This window comes from Mixophyes fleayi, chromosome 8, assembly GCF_038048845.1.
Source record: "Mixophyes fleayi isolate aMixFle1 chromosome 8, aMixFle1.hap1, whole genome shotgun sequence".
In the NCBI taxonomy this organism is placed as follows: domain Eukaryota; kingdom Metazoa; phylum Chordata; class Amphibia; order Anura; family Limnodynastidae; genus Mixophyes; species Mixophyes fleayi.
The window spans coordinates 33,707,218-33,729,616 of record NC_134409.1 but is presented as its reverse complement, the minus strand read 5'-3'; the positions used below and the strand labels follow the sequence as shown (position 1 = coordinate 33,729,616).

The 22,399-nt window shown below is 38.7% G+C and overlaps 1 protein-coding gene across 2 annotated transcripts in view; it reads left to right on the top strand.

The window, feature by feature from the left end:
* Nucleotides 1-22,399, top strand: part of DPYD (dihydropyrimidine dehydrogenase) — an 816,112-nt gene that overhangs the window by 598,691 nt on the left and 195,022 nt on the right. For both annotated transcript variants that reach the window (XM_075182332.1, XM_075182333.1), the window contains 2 exons: nt 15,192-15,312; nt 21,841-21,960. In XM_075182332.1, coding sequence (XP_075038433.1) covers nt 15,192-15,312; nt 21,841-21,960 — 241 coding nt within the window. The remainder of the gene's footprint in view (nt 1-15,191; nt 15,313-21,840; nt 21,961-22,399) is intronic.

The window sequence follows — 22,399 nt, the reverse complement described above, 5'->3', positions numbered from 1 at the left end:
AGTATAGTTAGAAATACAAGGGATGCACATTCTGTACAGTGATAATTACCTCACGCTGCTCAGCAAGTAGACGGGTAAAAACTAGGAACGGAGAAACACACACATAAGATTTGTATGTGTAGAATCCAGTCAATAATATGTATTAAAGTTATATAGCACAAATTACTCTGGAAGGAAATTGCAGAATCTTCAAATATCCCAAACTGCGCTAAAGTCGTGTCATTTGATTCATCAATTAAAACGTTCTTTACACTTTATTCATGCACAAATCCTGTAAGTGTGTTCTTTCTTTTCTTATATAGTTTGTCTGTATTGCTCGCCTGCCTGCCTGTCTCTTGTGGCTTCGAAATACGCTGGAATTATAAGTGCCATTGTGTAGCCAAGTCATGGCCCCAATGTAAAGATCAACATTCATATTGGCATCTTGCCAAGCAGTAATTTTATCCCCTTACCATTGGTATACTGTACAGGTACACAGCATGCAAAATAACCAACATTCTATCACAGCACTATAGTTCGACAAAAAGGTATGCGACTTTATTCAGATGCCCAATGAATAAATATATATAAATATATATATATATATATATATGTATGTATACATGTGTATATATATATATATATATATATATATATATATATATATATATATATATATGTATAGATAGATAGATAGAGAGGTATAGATATATTTTTTGTAACTTATTTATTTCAACCTACAAATATGGACAAAATTAATTAGGATTCTCTTGCCAACAGTATTGGATTATTAAAATGGACAGTAACAGATGAATAACAATAATAAAAAGTAAAAACATGTTAACAAATAACTACAGTTGTGCTGTAAGCCAAAGGGCTCTAATTAACATCCAAGTTAACGGCACAAAAAAGTAATTAAAAAATTGTTTAAACTAAAGCTGCCCTGACATGTCATGTATTGAGGCTGATGATTAGCCAGACTTCCAGGTATGGAGATAACCTCTGATTATGATCTGACCCTGAAGTTTATGTGGTTTAAATCAATGTAAATTATCACTTAGAAACCAATATATTGAACATTCTGAAAAATGTCACCCAAACCTAAAAATTATCACCACTGCAGGTGGTGCTGCTGTTCTGGGATCAGAGGTGAGGGGGTGGGGTGTCTTTCAGTCCTGGGTTACCCTCCTGAGGTCCCCATTCTGCTCTCTCCCAATCGGATCTTCACTAAAAATGCACCAACCCTGCATATGCTTATGGAGGGTCCTATTCTGAGCATGCACCCTTATGGGCCTTTACCCCACTTCACCCTTCTGGGCCCTCACTCTGCTCTCAGAAGAGCAGAGCTGGGGATTATTTTGATCATTTATGTGTCCATAGCAGTAAACCCCAACTACATCTTCATTGTGCATGAACTGGACCCAGGTATGCTCAGAGCCAGGGTCTTGATGGATGGACCAGCATCTCCAGGCCCTCCACTAAATTTTGCTATGGGACTAGCGTTCCAATGTTCAGTTCCTGACCTAACTATTGCCATATAAGCAGTATTGGTTTAAAGGTTTAATCTACAAAGAGCTAAAAATCATGATTCTTATAATTACCCCATAAATTCTAGTTTCATATTGTGGTGCAACCAAAATGCAATACCAGCCTGTCTTTTTGTAAGAGGGGATTGTGTGGTGACACCTTCCACACTTTAGTAAGAGGGCATGTCTGAGAGTTATTTATTTTCATTGCTCAATGGTATAAATCTGACTATTGCAAACAATCAGACATTTGTTTTTATTTTTTAATCTGCTGCAATTTTTCACTATAATTCTTGCTTCAAATTTATTTTTCCTGTCTCAGTCTTAGCTTGAAACTCTATAGCTGCCTACTGATGTGCTATGACCCTTTGCCATCCTACACACGCTACATAGAGACTCCGGACTGCTTTGGTGCAAGAGAAATATCTTTTGTTCTGAGCTCCCTACTGTGGAAGTTTTCACTTTTAACCAGCTTCTTCATGATGCTGAGTACTGGGCACCACTCAAGCGGCTATCAATAGTCACATCAGCCAATATATATCTGCCGTGGAGCCCAGCAGCCCAGAGTCTTCTTAACTGAGAGGAAATAAATGTTTGTAAAATCCCTTAGATCCCTGTATATTGATCTATATGAGCAATAATTGGGAAGAGCAAATCATGCAGTTGTTATTATTGCTTTGGGATGGAGTTGATCTTGGTTGTGTGTTTAGTTATAAGATGAAATTTGGAGTTGATTTTGCTATGGGACCAGTCAATTTTAGTTATACCCTTATACCCTTAGTCCTAACTTGTTTCTTTACTGCAATTTACATGCATAACTGCAGTTCTGCATGGAATATTTAAATAATTATGTAAATTGAGAAGGTCATTTTGCACACATGAAGAGAAATGTGCTATTTGATTTTTTTGTTTACAATCCAGGCTTTCCTGAACTGTTATTTATCTAGTTGTTTACTTGTTCAGCCAAATATTTAATTCATTTATCAAGGATAGTTCACTGTCTATTTACCAACTTAAAAGTGAGTTTGGATCAAAATAGCTTGTGATTTCAACCAAGTCCATATCTAAAGAGTCACTGTATCTCTGTTAAAAATGATGGCTTGCATCTCTTTATGTTAAATTTACTATGATTTCCCCCATATAGGTAGGGACAGGATGCGCTGTGGGGCAGCTGAAGATCTGCCCCCGGGCTAGTCCTATGGTGGGCTACCTCTTGGGCTGAGTCTCTGTGCCACCTGAATTTTTTTCCTTTAAAATAGTCTCCTGAGTCGAGTCGGGCTAAAATTTGACAGCCCTCCCCTGCATATAGGGGTTGATTAATTAAACCATTTGCAATGGAAAAGTGGAAGTTTTGCCCATAGCAACCAATTTGATTCTAGCTATCATTTCCTACAATGTACTAAATAAATAGGATCATTTTTCTTGCTATGGTCAAAACCCACACTTTTCCTTTATGAAAGGGTTGATACATTTACCCCTAACTGTGTAAATCTAAATGATTAACTCCTATTTACAGCAATTATAAAGTTTTAACTAAACGCATTGTAAAAGTTGTCTGAATGGGTAAATAGAATATACATTGGCTCACAAAGCTAACTAACCTCCTTGAAAAGAACATTAACAACAACAGTTGAAATAAATTTATTGTAAATGTAGATATGCGCCAATTCTCTTGCTACCTTGCAACCAGTTTGCTTTGCTTGTGAGACAGTAAAGCTGTTATATGTATCTCAAACTCTAATACATGTAGATATTAGGGTCCATTTATCACAACTGGGAACAATCTGATTGCTAAATAACAAATATTTTGTCTACATTGTGTCACACATTTATTACAGCGTTGTCATTATTGATGCCAAAATTATTGGAAAAAAACGCTGTTGTCAAATGATCATGAGAATTGACATTGGAATATGACACCAAATATAAGGTCAGCTATCACTAATATGACTCATACTATGTCACTGACCATGTAAGTAGAAAAAGTATCAGAAAAAAGTAAGTAACTATATAAAAAAAATTGGCAATAAGCCCCACTTAGAGGCAAAATAGAATTGAATGCAATTTTCATATTTAAAACCAGGTCCCGGGCTGGTCTGTACAACGTGTGTGCCTCTAAAATAACGAAATTAGTGAAAGAGCAGAATGCCTACATTCATCCTAGAGGTAACCAGTTCTGAGCTGAAAAGATGGAAGCGGACAGGGACTGGCTGGCAAATTTTAGCCCAAGGGGAGAGCCTCGGCTCAGCAGCATTTTAGGAACATTTAAAAGGAAAAAATGCATGTAGACCAGTGACCAGCCCAAGATAGCCCACTATGGGACTGGCCTGGGGGGCGGATGCCCCCATGCCCCCCAGCCAGATGGAGGTTTGGGGTTGTCAGGGTAATATATGATGTTGAAACCTGGGTTGGAAGCTTTGTCAGCCCTATAGTATGTGTAAGAGGTACATAAAAGCCCTGATCATTATATCTAAAAAGTATAAAATAAACATATTTAACATAAAATACAATCAAATATACTTATTGCCAAAACCTAGTGCAAAACATATATATAAAAATTTTGTTTTCAGATTTTTTTTGTCCATGTAAACACTGACTGTGCAGTTAATTCATTTACAGTGGATCCCTACTTTTGCTGTCTAGTGCTAGACAAATGTAATAGGAGTCCTATACATGACCCTTCTACATTGGTGGAGAGGCTTACCAATTAGAGGCAGGGAATTTGAGGATATGATGCTTAGTTTTTGAACATCCTATTCCAAAACCATGGGAATTAATGTGGAGTTGGTCCCCCCTATGTTGATATTACAGCCTCCACTCTTCTGGGAAGGCTTTCCACTACATTTTGGAACATTACTGTGGGGATTCACGTCCATTCAGCTACAAGAACATTAGTGGGGTTGGGCACTGATGTTGAATGATAAGGCCAGGCTCATAGTTGGTTTTCCAAATCTTCTCAAAGGTTTTCAATGGGGTTCAGGTCAAGGCTCTTTTCAGTCCAGTCAACTTCTTCCACACCAAACTTTGGAAACCATTTTTTGATGGAGCTTGCTTTCTGCATTGTCATGCTAAAACAGGAAAGAACCTTCCCTAAATTTTTTCCACAAAGTTGGAAGCACACAATTCTCTAGTATGTCTTTGCTTGCTGTAGCATTAAAATGTCCCTCCTCTGCAACTAAGAGGCCCAGTTCAAACCATATAAAACAGTTCACACCATTATACCTTCTCAACCAAACTTTACAGATGGCAGTGTGCATTCACATAGGAAATGTACTCCTTGTATCCGCCAAACCCTGGTACAACCATCAGGCTGTCAAATGGTGAAGCCTTGAAAAAAAAAAAATTAAACCATACTTACCTACTTTTTGAACCTCCCCTCCGGGACCTCTGCCGTGAGTCTGGGAGCACTCGAGGAAATTTGGGAGTCTCCCTGACATTCCGGGAGAGTAGGCATATATTAATTATATTACCTTTATATATACATAAAAAAAATGTACATTGATGAGTTTTATTTTACTATTAGAATATTTAAATTCTGCACATAAAAAGAATGTCAGGAGGAAAAACTATACATTATTTAAATTATATGTAACTTTTTATGGATTGAAATCCACCTTATGGGATAATTCCATCCAAATGAAAACAGTGGTCCCCTGACACAGCACTTTTTTTGTACGGAATATTCTTATGTCTTTAGACGGCATGATCTTACTACCACATATCTTTTGAGAATGTTACAAATACCTTATTCACAAAGGGTCTAGTTATAACACATTTATATTTTTTTTATTGGGCATGAAATATTGCTGGATATTTTTCCTACTTTTCTAAATGTGAATTTTCTAAATATATTATATTTCAAATACCTTATTAAATAATTTTAAACCCCTTGAAAACATATCAATATTTTTTTGTATTTTATTCACCAAAAATTATTGCATTTAAAAAAAAGTTACATTTGCTGTATATAACTATTGAAACATGATGTGAAATACTAGACAATAAGGTAACTTTAGTGTTTTTAAATTGCTATTGCTTGTGGGCAAGTATGATTTCTTACCGGTTATTGTGTATCTATTTATTACAGTAACGGGTCCAGCAGTTTCCCCACGTGACTTCTAAAATAAGCCATCTGTAACTGTTCTGCTCATATATTAAAAAAGTTATATGCTCTGGTTTAAATTTTTTTATGTACGACACAAACCTAATCAAACCCCTTTTGCCCTCTAGCAGATAACCTCAGCATGACCTAAAGACTTGAAATATTGTTTAATCATGGTACATAACATTTTTTTCCATTCAAGGCAAAATCATTACTTTTCACTTGTAACAAATTATTTTTAATGACTGAAGAACAAAAACTGTTTTTATTTATTTTAACACAAAAATAGCTGAAGCAAAATATTATTGTTTTCTTTAACTTAATATAATATTTAGGACATGTATTTGTGAAATTCAGCTTCAGTGCTGTAACTAGCTTTCTGAAATGTGACTATAGAGGAAAACAGTGGCACTACAACAATACAAGGAAGCGCATGATATTAAAGCATAGTATGTTATTTTAAAATATTTAGTGATTAGATGTCTTTTTTACATTGCTACCATGCTTGTTTTTATTTTTAACCAATAATGTTGAATATGTAATGATATCCTGTATTGAGATTGTATTTCATGGGGTAGACGGGACACACAGCAGTAGTCACAGAGGAATTCAATTCACAGGCCAGGAGATATGGTGCAAATGAATAAGCCAGTTTTATTTGCAGTTTTGCAGTGCTATAAGACAGATCAATCATGAAATTAAACATATTAATGACCATGGCCTTATCTGTGTGGAGTTTGTATGTTCTCCCTGTGTTTGCGTGGGTTTCCTCCGGGTGCTCTGGTTTCCTCCCACACTCCCAAAACATACTGGTAGGTTAATTGGCTGCTATCAAAATTGACCCTAGTCTCTGTGTGTGTGTGTGTGTGTGTTAGGGATTTTAGACTCTAAGCTCCAATGGGGTAGGGACTGATGTGAATGAGTTCTCTGTACAGCGCTGCGGAATCAGTGGCGCTATATAAATAAATGGTGATGATGATGATATTAATACTTGTCCAGCTGTTATTAAACCTAATACACAGTCCCCTCTAACATCACCTGCTATTCCCCAAGACTGAGAGCAAAGTCTCTGTTACCCTTTAATTAGACAGAGTGCAACTGTTAGCAGTTTTCTGTGCGGCCATCAGAAAGACAGACATAAGTAGTTGCCTTCTCTCCCTGAATGTCTGGGAGACTCCCACATTTTTGGGCATTCTCCCAGACTCCTGGGAGAATAGGGCAACCTCCATCATCCTGCACTTTTCGTTGGCGAAGTGGTTTGAGGCGAGGCAAAATGCATCATCCTGGCCCCCTGCTGTAATAGGCCGAAATTGGGAAAATTTGACATGGGCGGTGCCTAATGACGCAATCCACGTGGTCACGCCCTCATGATGGAGCCCCCTCCCAGAGAGCTTACTGCCAAAGTTGGCAAGTATGCAAAACACAGGCTGTCAAAATGGAGTGTAATTACCAGGGGCACTTAGAAGGGGTTGGAGGTGGGAACAGGTACAAAGAACCAGGGTCCAGGCCCACCTGTGTAGTGGGACAAAGAGCTTTCATATTAAATAATAACAAATGCATTAAATACTGCAGATTTTCGACTGTAGAAAGGCATTTAAGCAATTAAGCTTTTTTCCATCATTCAAACATCAGGGGGCAAATGTATCAAGCTGAGAGTTTGCCAGCGGGTTTGAAAAGTGGAGATGTTGCCTATAGCAACCAATCAGATTCTAGCTGTCATTTTGTAGAATGTACTAAATAAATGATAGTTAGAATGTGATTGGTTTTTCAAACCCGCCGGAAAACTCTCAGCTTGAAACATTTACCCCAGATCTTTTTTAATTGTTTATAATTTTACTTAGGTAACAGAAATGCAGATCCACAAGACCAATTTGCTCCAATGCAATAAATGAAGCACTCTGTGTTTGACACTGCCCCATATGGATACAAGATAGAGATAGAAAATATCTATTATTTTAAGAAGGCAAAGGGATGATCTACATAACGTACTTGCTAGTTTTAATTTAACAGCTATATAATTTTACTCCACAAATATATTTTGGCACGTATTTGGTGTCGCTGCACAGGGACACATGCACCAATAAACTACTTCTCCCAGTGAGCATTGCTGCTGCAACAGAGAGGAGAAGGAAGGATTTGTGACCTACAGAGAGATCTGCCTGCTAAGAGCGAGAGAAAAAAGGGGAGAGGTGGAGCCAGATCCGAGGAGATAGAGGAGGATGTGATTGACACTGTGGAGCTGAGATACAGCAGATAGAGATTGCAGGACAAAGGGAGTGAGGACAGCGGAGAGGGAAAGAGTCCGGAGATCCAGAGAGGGAGATGATAAGGAGCGTGCTTATGTTGAATCCAGGAGTTGTAGCCAGCTCTTTTGGGACATAGTGGCACAACGACAGATTCAGGAGAAGGAGCCCAGCAGGAGAAAGGGTGGAGAGACTTCAGATGAGTATCAATGGTTATAGTTACAGACTGATATATTGCCAGTAGTGTGACGATTATAGGGATAGAGAGATTAGCTCAGAAGAACCTGTGCTGCTATGTATGAATATTGCATTTATTGATTTGAATTTGGAGTTCTAATAAAACTTAATTGTGGCTCTACAGGTGCAAAAAACCTAACAGTGGAGAGAGATATTTCAGGCAGCCATCTTGGTTGTAGCAGTGGGCAACATATAATTGCATTACGTCAATTTGTGTATTGAAGAAAGTCAATATTTTAGCCACTCTGCCATCTGTTTCGAAAGGACAAGATGCAAAAGCCCACATAGCTCTTACACAAAAAAGTTAATTGTGTTATGTTGCATGTTCTAGTTTCCCCCTGATGTTTGTGACCCTGAACATTACCTAATAATATACATGTCTTGCGTGGAGGCATTCTCCGCTACGAAAAAACTAAGAAGAGTCTGCTATACAAATACACCATTTCCAGGTCTTTGCACATGGGGTGTTACATATTAATGGGCAAAATAATCTCTCTGCTCTTTAATAAATTATGTTTGTTAATTGCATCACATGTATTTAGCAATTTGTTCTTACATTCTCACTTATTTTTAACCCTAAGGCACAGTTGCCTACTCTCCCAGAATGTCCAGGAGACTCCCAAATTTGTAGGAGTTCTCCCAGATTCCCGGTAGAAGAGTATTACTTCCTGCATCTAGGCCACTTCCCTTGTGAATTGGGTGGGGACAGGGCCTAATGTCATGAATCACATCATCCTAGCTCTGCTCCGGGCTGTATTATCCCATGAATCGCATTTCAGCAATATGGGGGAGGGGGTGATATTACGTTTTAATAGCCATGCCCCCTCCCCTACCCGACACCAGGGTTCTCCCCTTGGTATCTCCCGGTGGGGAGATCCTAAAAGTTTGCAAGTATGCCCTAAGGCTAAAAATTAGTTTATCCCTTACAAATATGGTAAAGATTAGTCCCATTTGTCCTAGTATTTAAGAAAAGGGATTTGTCATAAAATAATAATATAATCTTTCTGTATGTCTACAACTGGAATGCATTATCTATTGGATAGAAAATAAAGTTTTTGCCAGTCCCCTTTACGGGTCAAAACTCAGTAACATACGTTACTAGCCACTATCCCGTTTAGCATCTTGATTGCTGCAATTTTAACTTTACAGTCTTTTCTCTTAGCCTCGCCTTACCTTTATTTATGTAGCCTACAAAAATCCTGCTAGAACAAGAACATATGTCTATACATACTGAAATGTCAAGTGCATATATAAAAACAAATAATAACAGGGCAAATAAAATAAATAAACCAACAATGCAATTGTATTTCTGGAGCTCTTCTGATGAAATTTTATGAGAACGTTTGTTTTCTGACAATTTTAGATTGAAATTGTTTGCATTAATTTCATTTTAATACATAGCTGTCAACTTGCTCTACATCTGGATACAACTGTAAAGAAAATGGTTCTACGGGATGCTACTACCCCAATTAATACTCCCTCATCCCAAAGAACTATTACAAACTAAAGAAGACACTAGCACAAAGGTGTGGGAAAATGGGAGAAGGGCACAGCTTTATTTAATTCCAATTTCAAAGAGTACAATGTATCCTTGCAGACCATACTTTTGTAGAATAATTAAAAAATATCAAAACCAATGCCAGCCATCATGTAGCAATGGGCATATGCTTATATAAGGTTCTATAATTCCCAGGGGTAAGAAAACAGACTACCCCTACATTGAACTCACCAATCAGAAATATTGACCTTCAATCCCAGCCCGGAGACCAAACCAAAAAAATATCCAGGCCCATATCACTCAGGTGAGCATAATCAGCCAACATCGGCCTGTGATTGTCCACCTCCAACTTCTGTGTTTAGCCACCACACTACCCTTAGAATGTTCAAAACTTAGGAGCCTGGATATTAAACAACATGCTTGTCGTCTCTGCTGCTACTAGATCCCTGGTATCCGGTCAAACCACCTTAAGAACAACTTTTGAGCAGACTAAAATAAAATCTGGAAAAAAAGCCTATATAAAATCCATCTTGGACTTGACTAAAGCAATGAACTCTGCCAGGCTCACAAAATACAAATTGTTACCATCTGCATGCGGTACCACAATCATGGGATTTCAGTGGCACCTGCTGATGTTGACTACCTTTGGCATAACTTGCAGCTATCACAGTGCCTAGACACTTCTCTAATGAATATCTGCATTCTGAAAATCCAGGGTCCTTTTTCTTGAGCAAATACTGGCTTGCTGAGTTGCCCAGAAGATGTATTCATGCCTATTAGCCACATGAATGGTTGGCTTGCACCTGCAAGAAAGAAAGCATTCCGTTAAAAGGGTGCACAAAGCATACAAAAAAACAAAAGTGGCAACAACCGATATGCTTACATTTTTCATCAGTCCAGGATATTGTCGACCTTTGCAGTGCCAATGTGAATGCACATGTAAATGATCAGTCCAGACCTAAATCTTCCTATCATGTAATCAATTACCCCAAAATCCCACCGAGCACAGGATTCTCACATATATCCACCATAAACCATCACTGATTTCCAGGAATCTTCCAGCCCTTTCTGCTCAGTGGAGTTATTCCAAGATGCTTTTTAGAATATCATCCTGATATCCAGAGAATGTCTCTTCTTTGCCTCTGCAGTGATCCCACCTCACAGTATGGGAGCTCTATATGGGGCTTACTTCTTACAGGGGCCGGTTGCTACACACTTACCCCTCGTGGGGAACCTGTGACAGTAAGTAATGTCTTCCAGGGGCTTTTTCACTTACTGCTCCTCACCACACTGTCTGTATCGCATTTTCCCCATTCAGTGGATATACACAGTGGCCTCTACACAGCAACTTCTTTCTCTCTCTTGTGGCCCTTCCTTGTTGGGGCCTCTTCCCCTCTTATCAACATCAGTCTTTGTGGAATCCACCACCCTCCCCACTTCCCTATAGTACCTTTTCTCTGGGTACCCCTGTTGGTGAGAATCACCCTCTGCATATGCCCTTCTCTTATGGGGCTTTAAGTTGATTCGGCCTCTAGAACCCCAAATGGGGTCACTAATTTGTGCATCGCGGCATCTGCCAGCCACCTCACTGGGACCTGGGACCAGAAGCCTCCCTCCAGTGTCCTGGCTTGCAAGATAGTTAACAGAGGTTACTTAGGCTAGGTACACACTACACAGTTTTCATCCAATAATCGGCTAAATCAGCCGACATACGACCGCTCGTTCAAAAGTCGGGTCAGTGTGAGCAGTGACACGATGGTCGAAAGTCTGCCCAAATGGACGATTATCGCCTCAATTTGGTTGGTCGTACCGTTTAATATTTTCGTTCCAATCTCCTTTCCGTTGTGTAGTGTGTATAAACTTCCGTCCAATCCACAAGAGTGAGTACGAAATTAGTCATTGCTCATGACAACATGGCTGTAAAAAGTCGCTAAAGGGACGTCCGCTCTTCCCTTTATCGTCCTAAACAAGGCTAGTGTGTATGCAGTCCATGGACCGAGCGATCGGAACATTGATCGCATGTAAAATCGATCGGCATAAAAAGTTGGTGGAAAATTCTGTAGTGTGTACCTAGCTTAAGGAACAGCAGGGCTGTTATTAGTACCACTCCATGAGTTATAGAATAAAATTGTGGTAATCAGAACACATTGTGATTAATTTAGCCACACTGACTTTTTACACAGCTGATGATGCTATGTAATATGGGTAGTAGGTGCCAAACAACTTACTCTGGCGCTGCATAGACCTTCAGAAAATTACTGTTCATGTTAGTTAGTATGGAAGCTTGTTGTGGAAATCCATTTCAATGTGTCCAATATAAAAAAAGAAAAAAGTGTCACTTGTAGACACATTAAGTATTTTCAAAGAACTGCATGGTCATAAAACTAAGGAATTAAAACGCTTTCTTCATCATGTTGCTTTCATGTAACTGCCAATCTTGACTGTCCCTTGTGCTCTAATCTTTTGTCTATACCAGCAATACTGCCAACACCAGCTGGCCACACATGGGATATATATGACAGCTGCAAAATTCAAATGCCAGGTTCTTGAATTGCATTTAACTCATCTCTGTGGAAGATCGTCTTTTTGTTAATTATTTGACAAGTTTCATGCATGCTCGACTGTACAACTTTAAAGATTTTATCTAAGCAACCTCTAGATACCTGTGCATCGTTGTCCATCTGGATACCCTCCCTGTGCTCCTAGCTGATTACAGTGAAGACTAACAATGTTTCCCAAATCTCATCCGCTATTCCTGCATTGATATGTATCTCTCTGGGAGCAAATATTGCTGGATAGTGCCAAGATTCACGTTGTTCCCTGAGGTTCTGCTTAGTTAAAATAAAATCTGTTTTAAAAGTGTCATGTCACGTTTTTGATTTAACATCTAAACACCCATTTGAAAACACAAACAAAAAAAACATACAATTCATAACAATTTTTAAAGCGTTTTAAAAGTTGTGCACAGATGTTGCAATTAAAATGTTTTTTGAAGGCCATGTAAACCTATTAAAAGTAATGAGCCATCGTTTTGTGTAATAGTTTCTTATGCTCACTGAGAAAACATGAAATAATAAGGGTAGCATTGGTTTGGTGTCACATTTTCACATATTGGACTGCTATCTTTATTCAGGCTATCATTTGATAAGTTTTAGAAGAACACAGTGTGTTTCCTATGATTCTTAGCCATTCTTTCACAGCAGTTGACTGCTAGTGTTGGTTGACTGCTAGTATGGGTGGTTGTGTAGTTCAGCAACAGCTAGAATGCTTAAGCTTGCTTAATCCTGTTGTAAGTGTTTGGCTAAAAGTAATATTTGGAACTGGAAAAAGTCATTTACTACACTCCCTCTATTCCTAACCTCAATTTTATTACTGAACATTGATTTGGGAGTAGCATGCCCACATTTTTTTTATATTGGGATACCCTTGTTACATGAAGTTTCATTAAAACAACCGCTAATATAAAACAGTTTACACAAAATATTATGCCAAAGTGTCAAAAACTTAGTGAAATAAGAACTATAACTAGAAGGAAAGCTTTGAGAATATTCTGTTCAGTGCAACCCTGCTGAGTGGATTTTTCCTAAACAGATTAGCTCAGTTGGAACACGATCATTTACATATCACACATCTTAAAGAGAATATGCCTTCTTGTGCTTTGGTACTAAATACATGAAAGCAGTTATAGGTGTCTGTCCCTAGATCTTTCTTTTTTACTCTTTAATGATTCCCAACCCTAGTCCTCAGGGATCCCTAAAAGTGCAGGTTTTTCAGGTCACCAGTGAAATTATTAGTACCATCTGTGGATCTTTCAAAATGTGTCGGTCAGTAATGATTACACCTGTGCTCAGCAAAGAGATAAGGAAAACATGCACTGTTAGGTGTGCTTGAGGACTAGAGTTGGGAAACACTGCTCTACATGTACCAGTCTCATTTTTAGAGAACTGATTAGCGTTAATAATTACCAGTGACAAAAGCTGCAATTGTCCATTAATGAATGGAAAGCCTTGCTCAGAACTCATAACCTGTTTTATAACTCCCTAAAAAAATACAGAATGAGGATCATATGGAGAGGATGAGATGTGTGTGTACCTTCTATACAGACTCTTTAACTTGTTTATAGTACTACTATTTTGAATTTTCTATGGACATAAAAATGCTTCCTCTTCTATCAGTACATATTCTCAAGCGTCTTTAGTTTAACCAGTTTCTGAAACCACTGTGTATGTTGGTATATATTTTCAGTAGCTCTTATAAATAAGAAAAAACCTATTCTTGGTTTAATACTATGTTTATACTATAAGCACACTATGAACGCAATATTGTCCACTTGCAGAATCAAATGATTTCTACTAGCATTATCCATAACGCTCTGTCATAACTGACCTCTACCGTTATGTAAATATATTTGCAATCTATTATTTAGAAATCGGATGAAACATAAGCATGAATTATTTTATATAAATTCTTCCATTTTTGCATTTTCATATATTAGTATGACTGTGAGCTGCTATATTGTTCAGGGGCTATATTGATTGTTGTATTGAAATATGGAGATAATCGAATGGAACAGTGCACCCGGTGGCCATGGTATTATGTAAATAGTAAAACTTTCTGAACTCACGAAAAATGTTAATCTAGGGCCTGATTCATTAAGGATGTTAACTTGAGAAACTTCTCATTTCAGTCTCCTGGACAAAACCATGTTACAATGCAAGGGGTGCAAATTAGTATTTTGTTTTGCACATAAGTTAAATACTGACTGTTTTTTCATGTAGAAGTTTCTCAAGTTAAGATCCTTAATGAATCAGGCCCCTAGTACATGTGTTTATTTTTATTTTTTTCTAAAAAAAAAATCAAATAGTTAAAATCCATTTCTGACATGAAAGGCAATTCAGCAATTAAAATTGGTCATTGGCAAATTGCTATCATATCTAACAAATGTTCATGAAAATGTAGTCAGATAATCTTCATTTACTCCTAAAAATAGCAGCTTTATTTGTGCTTAAACATAATTATATGTGTATGCTGTGAGCTACTCTTAACAATAGCATTTACAAGCATTTGAAATAATTTTACTCTTCAAATTCCAATTCTCAAAGAAGTATATAGTAATGTAAACAGAAATTACCTTATTTTTATATTATTTTTTTTCAAATTCCACTTATTGTGTAATATATATATATATATATATATATATATATATATATATATATATATATATATATATATATATATATATTCAATATACTATATATATAGGTGTTATGCCCACAGCTTAAATACTGTGAAAGCCTGCCATTAATTTATCTAACAGATCATTTGTGGTAAATCTTGCATTTTGTTATACAGCGTTGCCTGATTTACTCCCCCTGTGTTAATTACTTTTGTGTTCATTTAGATATTTCTTAAGCACTATACTACATTACAGCACAACAATACATCTGCACTGTTTATTTCACTGGGTTCAGTTAAATTATTGATTTAACTGTGTTATAAGAATAGCTCAGTAGATGATGTTTTCCCCCTTTTCTTTTGCTTGGTGTTTTCATTAGATTAGACAAATTACTAATTTTCTTTTTTTCATATCTGACCTATTTGAACAGAATCCAGAACTGGTGCGCAACATCTGCCGCTGGGTTAGACAAGCTGTCAAAATTCCTTTCTTTGCCAAGCTGACCCCGAATGTCACAGATGTTGTGCAGATTGCAATGGCTGCACAAGAAGGTAAGTAATAAATTGTGGCACTATGTAGGAGCCATGTGTCCAAGACAGGCTGATAATGAGAACATTCAGGGGTAAAGGGGAAATGTAATAAAGATATATATTTTCATTCTGAATGTTAATTTTAGCCACAAATTGGATAGCAGAGCATAATAATAATAATAATACTATCATTGTTTCTTTGTATGGCACTGCAGATGGCATAATTGACATAAAAAAACATACATGAAAACAGTAAGCATAGTAGCAGGTACAAATAGAAATGCATGGATGCAATTAACAGAATATATCACAAGCATACAAAAAAAGATGAGCATTAGACCTGATAAGGGACAAACTAGGTAGGCGGAGAGACAGACAAGAGACAGATGGAAGAGAGGACACTGCCCGCGAGAGCTTATTGGGGGGGGGGGTGCACTGGGGAGAGAATAGGAATTCAAGTGGGACAGTTTTATGCATGGACGAGGTTATGGGGCAGAGAGGAGAGTCTGGGAGGGCAAAAGCAAGACAGGTTGTGGTGGAGCAGACAGATGGTGATAAGTAAGCCTGACAGGGACAGGTGAGGATGTAGGCTGGGGGAGTCCACTTGGCAGAGCACCAGACCATTGCAGCTGGCTGGAGTCTGGAGAACCAGCAGTGAGGCACCTCATATAGGGGGACGGATGTACCGCATGTAGCGCTGCAGAGGGAGTGTGCCCAAGACCTAGCATATAGAAGAGCTGGTGGTCCAGTTTCCGTTCTGGCTTGCAGGAGATCAAAGGTGGGCGACTTTGTTAACCACAATGCATTTGGAGACTGGACCTTACAAAGAGTTGCGGCCATTCCCAGGCTTCATCATTGAAACAGGGCAACGGTGAGTCAGTGAGATGGCTGGAGAATGGATGTGACTAGGCCACAAGCATTCATTCCCAGTGCTAGGATTGCACCGGGCCTGGAGGTGGCGAGCGATCCTTTGAGATGATCCCAAGAGGGAATCAGTGATGGTTAGAGTGGCTGCAGTTTGGAGGAGCGACAGACTGAATGCTGCACATAAGTCTAGAGTAGAACTCACCTTCTCATAGTCCTGTGAGTGAGTCATCGGTGGGGAGACCAGGAGGCAGCCAGTGATAGTCCTAGGTTTGGGTTTTAGAGACATGTGGACAGAGAAGACCAAATTAGGTGGCAAATTAGTGGCTGGATGGAGTTGGATTGTGGAATAGAGGATATAGCTTAGTTAAGGAGCAACCATCCTAGGTGGCCATATTTCATAATAATAATAATAATAATAGTAGCTTAAAATATAATGGTGGATGAGATTTTAGCCCAGTAAATAAAACACATTCTGAACATTTCAAATGGTCAAAAATTGATAGTAATAATAGCATAATGCACAAGTGATGGTAATATATATAAACTTCTGTAAATAATATCTGTATAAACAATGAAGGTTATTTAATTAGTGTAAGAGGGATACTATACAAAATACTTAATTGAACCTGTTGTACTCCTCTATTTGCATACATGCGTCTATCATGGTGCAAAGGCTTTATAACCATATTCGTGGAGAAGCCGAAATTTTCAGAGGCAGATGGGAGGAGGGAGGAGGTTGGCTGGAATTGGATGGACTGAAGAGGTTTCCAGCTAAGAACAGAGTAGGAGCAACATTGCCCCTCATTTTGCAAAGCAGTGCAGAAATTAGACTTTTGCGAAGTGAGAATAATGCAAAAGGATAATGGGTGGAGAGGAGGCAGTTTTACGGGTGTTCTTTGCCATGAACAGCCACCCCCCAGCAATGCAAATGGACATAAACACTGCAAAAGCTCAGACCAGGCAAAGCAGTTTCCATGCACAGTGCACTGTATTTAAATATTAAATAAATAATTAGAACTAGTCAGCATGCACTTCTCCTCCAAATCCTCAACCAGCCCTGTGCTAGAGAGCCTGGGCTAATTACCACTATAACAGTCAGACCAGGAGTCTAGGTTTTGGTATAGTAAACACCAGCTCTAGGCTGGTCAGTGCACAGATGCTGCCTCTCTATAAAGAGACCTACCTGCATACTATGAAAGTTCTCCCCATATTGATCAAAGCCAGGATTTCCTTCAGCCAATCCCAAGTGTTTTCCTTGGCTGCCCTCCACTTAGTCCTGGTTTCCTATGGACATTTTTTCCCCACTATTTGGAACACAATGGCTCAAGATATGAAACAGTTTATTTTACATTTGTACTACAATGGATCGTGAAATAACATTTTAAAAATAAAATATTTAATAAAGTTGTGAATAATTCAGCTGTGGATAGTATTTCTCAGTGCACTCCTAGCAATGTAATAGCTCCACCCAGACAGAGGTGGCACATGTTACTAAAAACAGCTATAATGTTCCTTCACGTTCTTCAGTTATTTCAGCCATAAGGCTGTAGAAATGTACAAGTTGATTCAGTTCTAAGGGGTAGTGATTAAGGTTGGCCTTTGATATGATGAGTGTACTTTTCCACAGTGCACTTCCTAAAGATTTTTCCATTGCTTTGCACATCAAGGTGCACTTTTAGCATGAGGAGTATAGAGATAAAATATGCATCTTGATGTGTCATGGGTGCACCATTGCTGTTTTGGACATCAAATGCACTTAATAAATGATCTCCACTGAGTATTGACGATATTGTTTGTAAACGGAGAGTTCTGATGTCGTACAATTGTGTATCCACTACTGCTAATTGTTATGTATATTAATAGTCACCCCTGATTTCTGTGACCTGATTAAAAGCCCTCTGCCTACAGTCGCTCTGGCTTCTAATACAATATGGGCAACAATCAAGATGGGTCAGGGGGCCAGGAGTTCTGATGGGTCTGTGTACTTGCTGATTCCAATTGCTTGGGCGACTCTCCACCAGCTTGGTGGGCTCTGGGTGTCAGTCTCCCTATGGATGTAGAGAGACTGACACCCAGAATCCCCAGAATCTACGAGTATCTCCCCATGGAGTGATAAGAAATCAGTGTCAAAGGTACAGTATCCGATCTAACTGAGCAGGTTCCTCGTTCAAATGATCTTCTATGGCACTGATAGAGTATGACTACTCAGCATCAGTCCAAGTCTCCAAAGAAAACTACATTGTCCTTCCAGAGTTCCCTTTTAACTCCCTTCAATACCCTCCGGTCCTTGTTCCCTCCCTGGGCCAACCCCAAGGCCATGATCCTTTTCATTTGAGGTGGCTGGACTCTGGGTGGACATGGGTGGAGATAGAATATGACCTAAGCAGTGGCCCACCTGCTGTTTCCCTGCCAACAAGTCTGGTTTTGGAATGTGCTGGGACAATGGTCAGTCAATAATCAAATCCTTCCTCCTGATCTTAGATAGAGTCCAGACCCTCCTGATCTTAACCCCTTCCACTACTTTGTGACATGTCAGGGTCCCCAGCTGCTCCATACTTCATGTGGGCAGCCTACCCTCCCTCTTTGGTACAAAACAATGCCAGATCCGGCCACCGGGCGACATTTGATAAACTGGGTGGCCGATGTTACCCAATTGACCCACTGACTGACAGACTGACAGACTACTGTGGTGCCTGGTCTCGTCACAAGTATATTGTCCAAAAATAAAGAAATACTGTTGTGGATCTACAAATCCCAGCAAGCTCTGGAAGCCTTTGTTTTTCTGGTACAACTACAAGTGGCAGCATGCCCATGACTGTCAGAGCTTTCTTGGGGAAATGGATCAAGCTGTGATATGTGAAAAACACCAGGTTTTAGTGATTTTTTGTACAATTTTGGGAACCGTAGATATATGGAAGACGGAACTGATAGAAAACCGCTGAAAAATTTGACCCCTTACAAATCACTGCCCCTACTTTTAGCAGTGATAAGAATGCAAAGCGTGAGATGTATCAAGATGCGGTTTTGCAACCCACCAGGAAACCACCAGAAATATAAAGGTGGTTCTGATAGGTGAGATTGTTCAAACAGCATAAGAGGAGCATGGGCAAACACAGGATTTTGAGAGAGGGGTTTCCAAATGCTTGGTTTCAGAAAAGATAAAACAAAAACTGCTTGCCACAATAAGTTTAAGTTATGTAAATGTAATAGCGTATGTTAAATTAAATAAAAAGTATAATGGATAAAGTAAACTGTTCATTAAAAAACTACATTAATATTGATCTCCTGTAAATAAATCAATATTGACTGTTACCAAATTAATATAATGCAATACCTTGAAAAGTAATACAACTCGATTATTAAATACAAAATGAATACTAATCTCCCCTCACATCCAATTAATTTAAAAAAATAAATGCAATTAGTGTTATAGTTACTCACCCAGTACTCCACATCACTCTCAGCAGCTTGGAAAACTACTTTTTACAGCATATCTTTCTTCCTAAAGTCACAAAAACACTAGATTCAAAACATAAGTAAGAACAAAAAGTAAGAATTATAATAGCGGTCATTTTGTTGACGCTAAAGTTCAAGAAAACATAAATCTCCACAATAAATGGGTCTTAGACTGAAAACTGTTTTATATATTTTTTAAGCAGATAGGAGGAGGAGATTTCTAGAAATGGTTTCCTTCTTCTGAATCGATTCAATCGCAGGCCTTGTGCTGCAATCAGGGAGCCTTAGGCAGCTGCCTAGGGCACCAGGCTTTAGGGGGTACCACATCTGACTGCCACACCTGGTGGTGAGAGGGGCATGTGAGGCATATATGGGCAGAGCTGGGTGTGACATATGTGAGAAAATCTGCTATAGCTGGTGGGCAGAGTGTAAGATGGAAGAGTAAAGATAGAGGCATAGGGACATGTGATGGACAAGCTGGTGGACAGGCAAGCATGTCAGTGTGTACCATGTGTATGATACTGATGTGTGAACCTGGCGTATAGTGATCAGTATGTGTAGGGTAAGTAACAAGAATGTTTGTTGTTTGCATTGTTCGGAAATCTAAGGTAATAAAGTTATTATTATTTTAATTTTACAAAAGACACGTGTGTGATGGGCTGGGAAGTGGGTATTAGGGGAGGAGCGGCGGCAGGCTGAAGCTTTGCCTAGGGTGCAAAGGAAACTTGCATTAGCCCTGTTCGATTTCTGGGAAACTGGAACCACCTCTCCCCCCTATGGGTCCCAGGAAGAGGCACTATTGATTTATGAATTATGGGGCATGCCTTATTTATTGATTAAGGGGACAATATTATTTTATATTTCAATCTACTGGGCAATATTATTTGACTGCTAACAGGGGCAATAATTACAACAGAACTCTTTACAGAGAATATTAACTATTCCCACCAGTTCCTGTCCCATTGAAGTTTATCCACCCATCTTCATAATGACATTTTTAAACATAAATCAGCAGTATAGCACCAAAGAAGGGGCATTTAAAAATTCCACTTGGCATGTAAGGGTTAAATCCCTAAGGGGTCCATATATTAAGTAGCAAGGTTTTGCCCCATTAATTATCATCTGTCTTTGCAACAATGATGTTTGGTAAATATTTATTAAACAATCATCCTGGGGCAGCGTCTTCAATAGGATGATTTAACTTACCTTAAAGGTCCCATTGTCTGTCTCTCCTCTCCAGTCAATATAGCAGAGTTGCTTTGCGCTTGCGTGACCTTAGGTGCAGAGGCAATTTGCGAGAGTAACCGGAAGGCAGAGTAGGTAAGCTGTGGTGAGGGATCCGAAGATCCCTCTACCGCACTGCTCTGCCATAGGATTCAACAGCTAATACCATCTTCAAATAGCATTAGTAATTGCGGACAAGTTTCGATAAGCTTAGATTTTCGGAACTTGGTAAACAAGGCTGCATTTGCATACAATGACAGTAGGACTGCACCAGATTTCAGAGATATCTGCTACAATCCTATTTCTAGAAATATCAATGTTGCTAAATAATACCGTGATCCCCCGAAAACTTGGGGGATTTTTAACCCTTAGGAGCTTGGTAAATAGGCCCCATTTAAGTCTTTATTAAAAAGTAGTCATTTTTTGTTTCTCTAAACTCTGTAGAAATATATGAATACATGTTCTAAGTATAAAAAGGCTGTCACGAGTATAATTATGTAAAACTGTATTTTTGTCTGTGTGTTTTCTTGCTAAACTAAAAAGCTATTTCGATATGTGACCAAAATAAACCTTTGTATGTGCTGCAAGAAAGAAAATAAAATGTACTTGTGTCTACAAAGTAATTAAAAAGTAATTCCTAGAGAAACCAGCGCAGTGTTGAACATCTTTGCTGTTCCACAAAACACTTAATGGTTGCTTCCTGTACCTTTATTTAGTCTGTTACAGTAAATATAAAATCACAGTTATGCATCTGAAACTAACCATGGCAGCGAAAGCAACCTAAGCTGTAGGAGACTATTATTATTATTATTATTATTATTATGAGCTTTATTTACAAATATTTAAGGCCAATACATATTTCCCTATAATAAATTTATACTGTATACCACATGTTAATGTTAGTGATACATACCATACCAAAAGAGATTTGTTTTAGCAGGCAAACAGAATACAATTTCCTGTTATGAATATCAAAGAGTTAAAACGCTTTTTGTTGCACAGGTGGTGCAGATGGTGTTACAGCAACTAATACGGTCTCAGGACTGATGGGACTTAAAGCAGACGGAACACCATGGCCTGCCGTTGGAAAAGGGAGCAGGACCACATATGGTGGTGTGTCTGGTAGGTGTTGCCCTTTATGTTCTGAGCTCTTCCTTAAAGGCTGTTAAAACCTCAGGGGGTCCATGTCAGAAGCTCAGATGGCATGTTCACTGTAAGACACAATTCTCTGAGCTCAATCCTGGTCAGTGCGTTTCTAATAATTGTGACAGATGGAACGTATTGAGTGTGAAGAGTCTGATGTTGCCCTTTGCTTAATACTAGAACCCAGCAGTATAATAGCAGACTAAGGTCAATGGGAAAGAGACATTGCATGACCTGCTCCATTTATACAGTTTTTCTTGCTGTTACATTCTGCATTTTAGACAGGGGAATATAGAAATCTAAATCTGAGCATCCGTGGCCACAGACAGTTCTTTCGCTTCAAATGCAGAATCCAAGTGGATACAAGTTAAATAATTTTCTGCTAAAATGACGAACCTTTTCTCAGTTCAGGTAATAG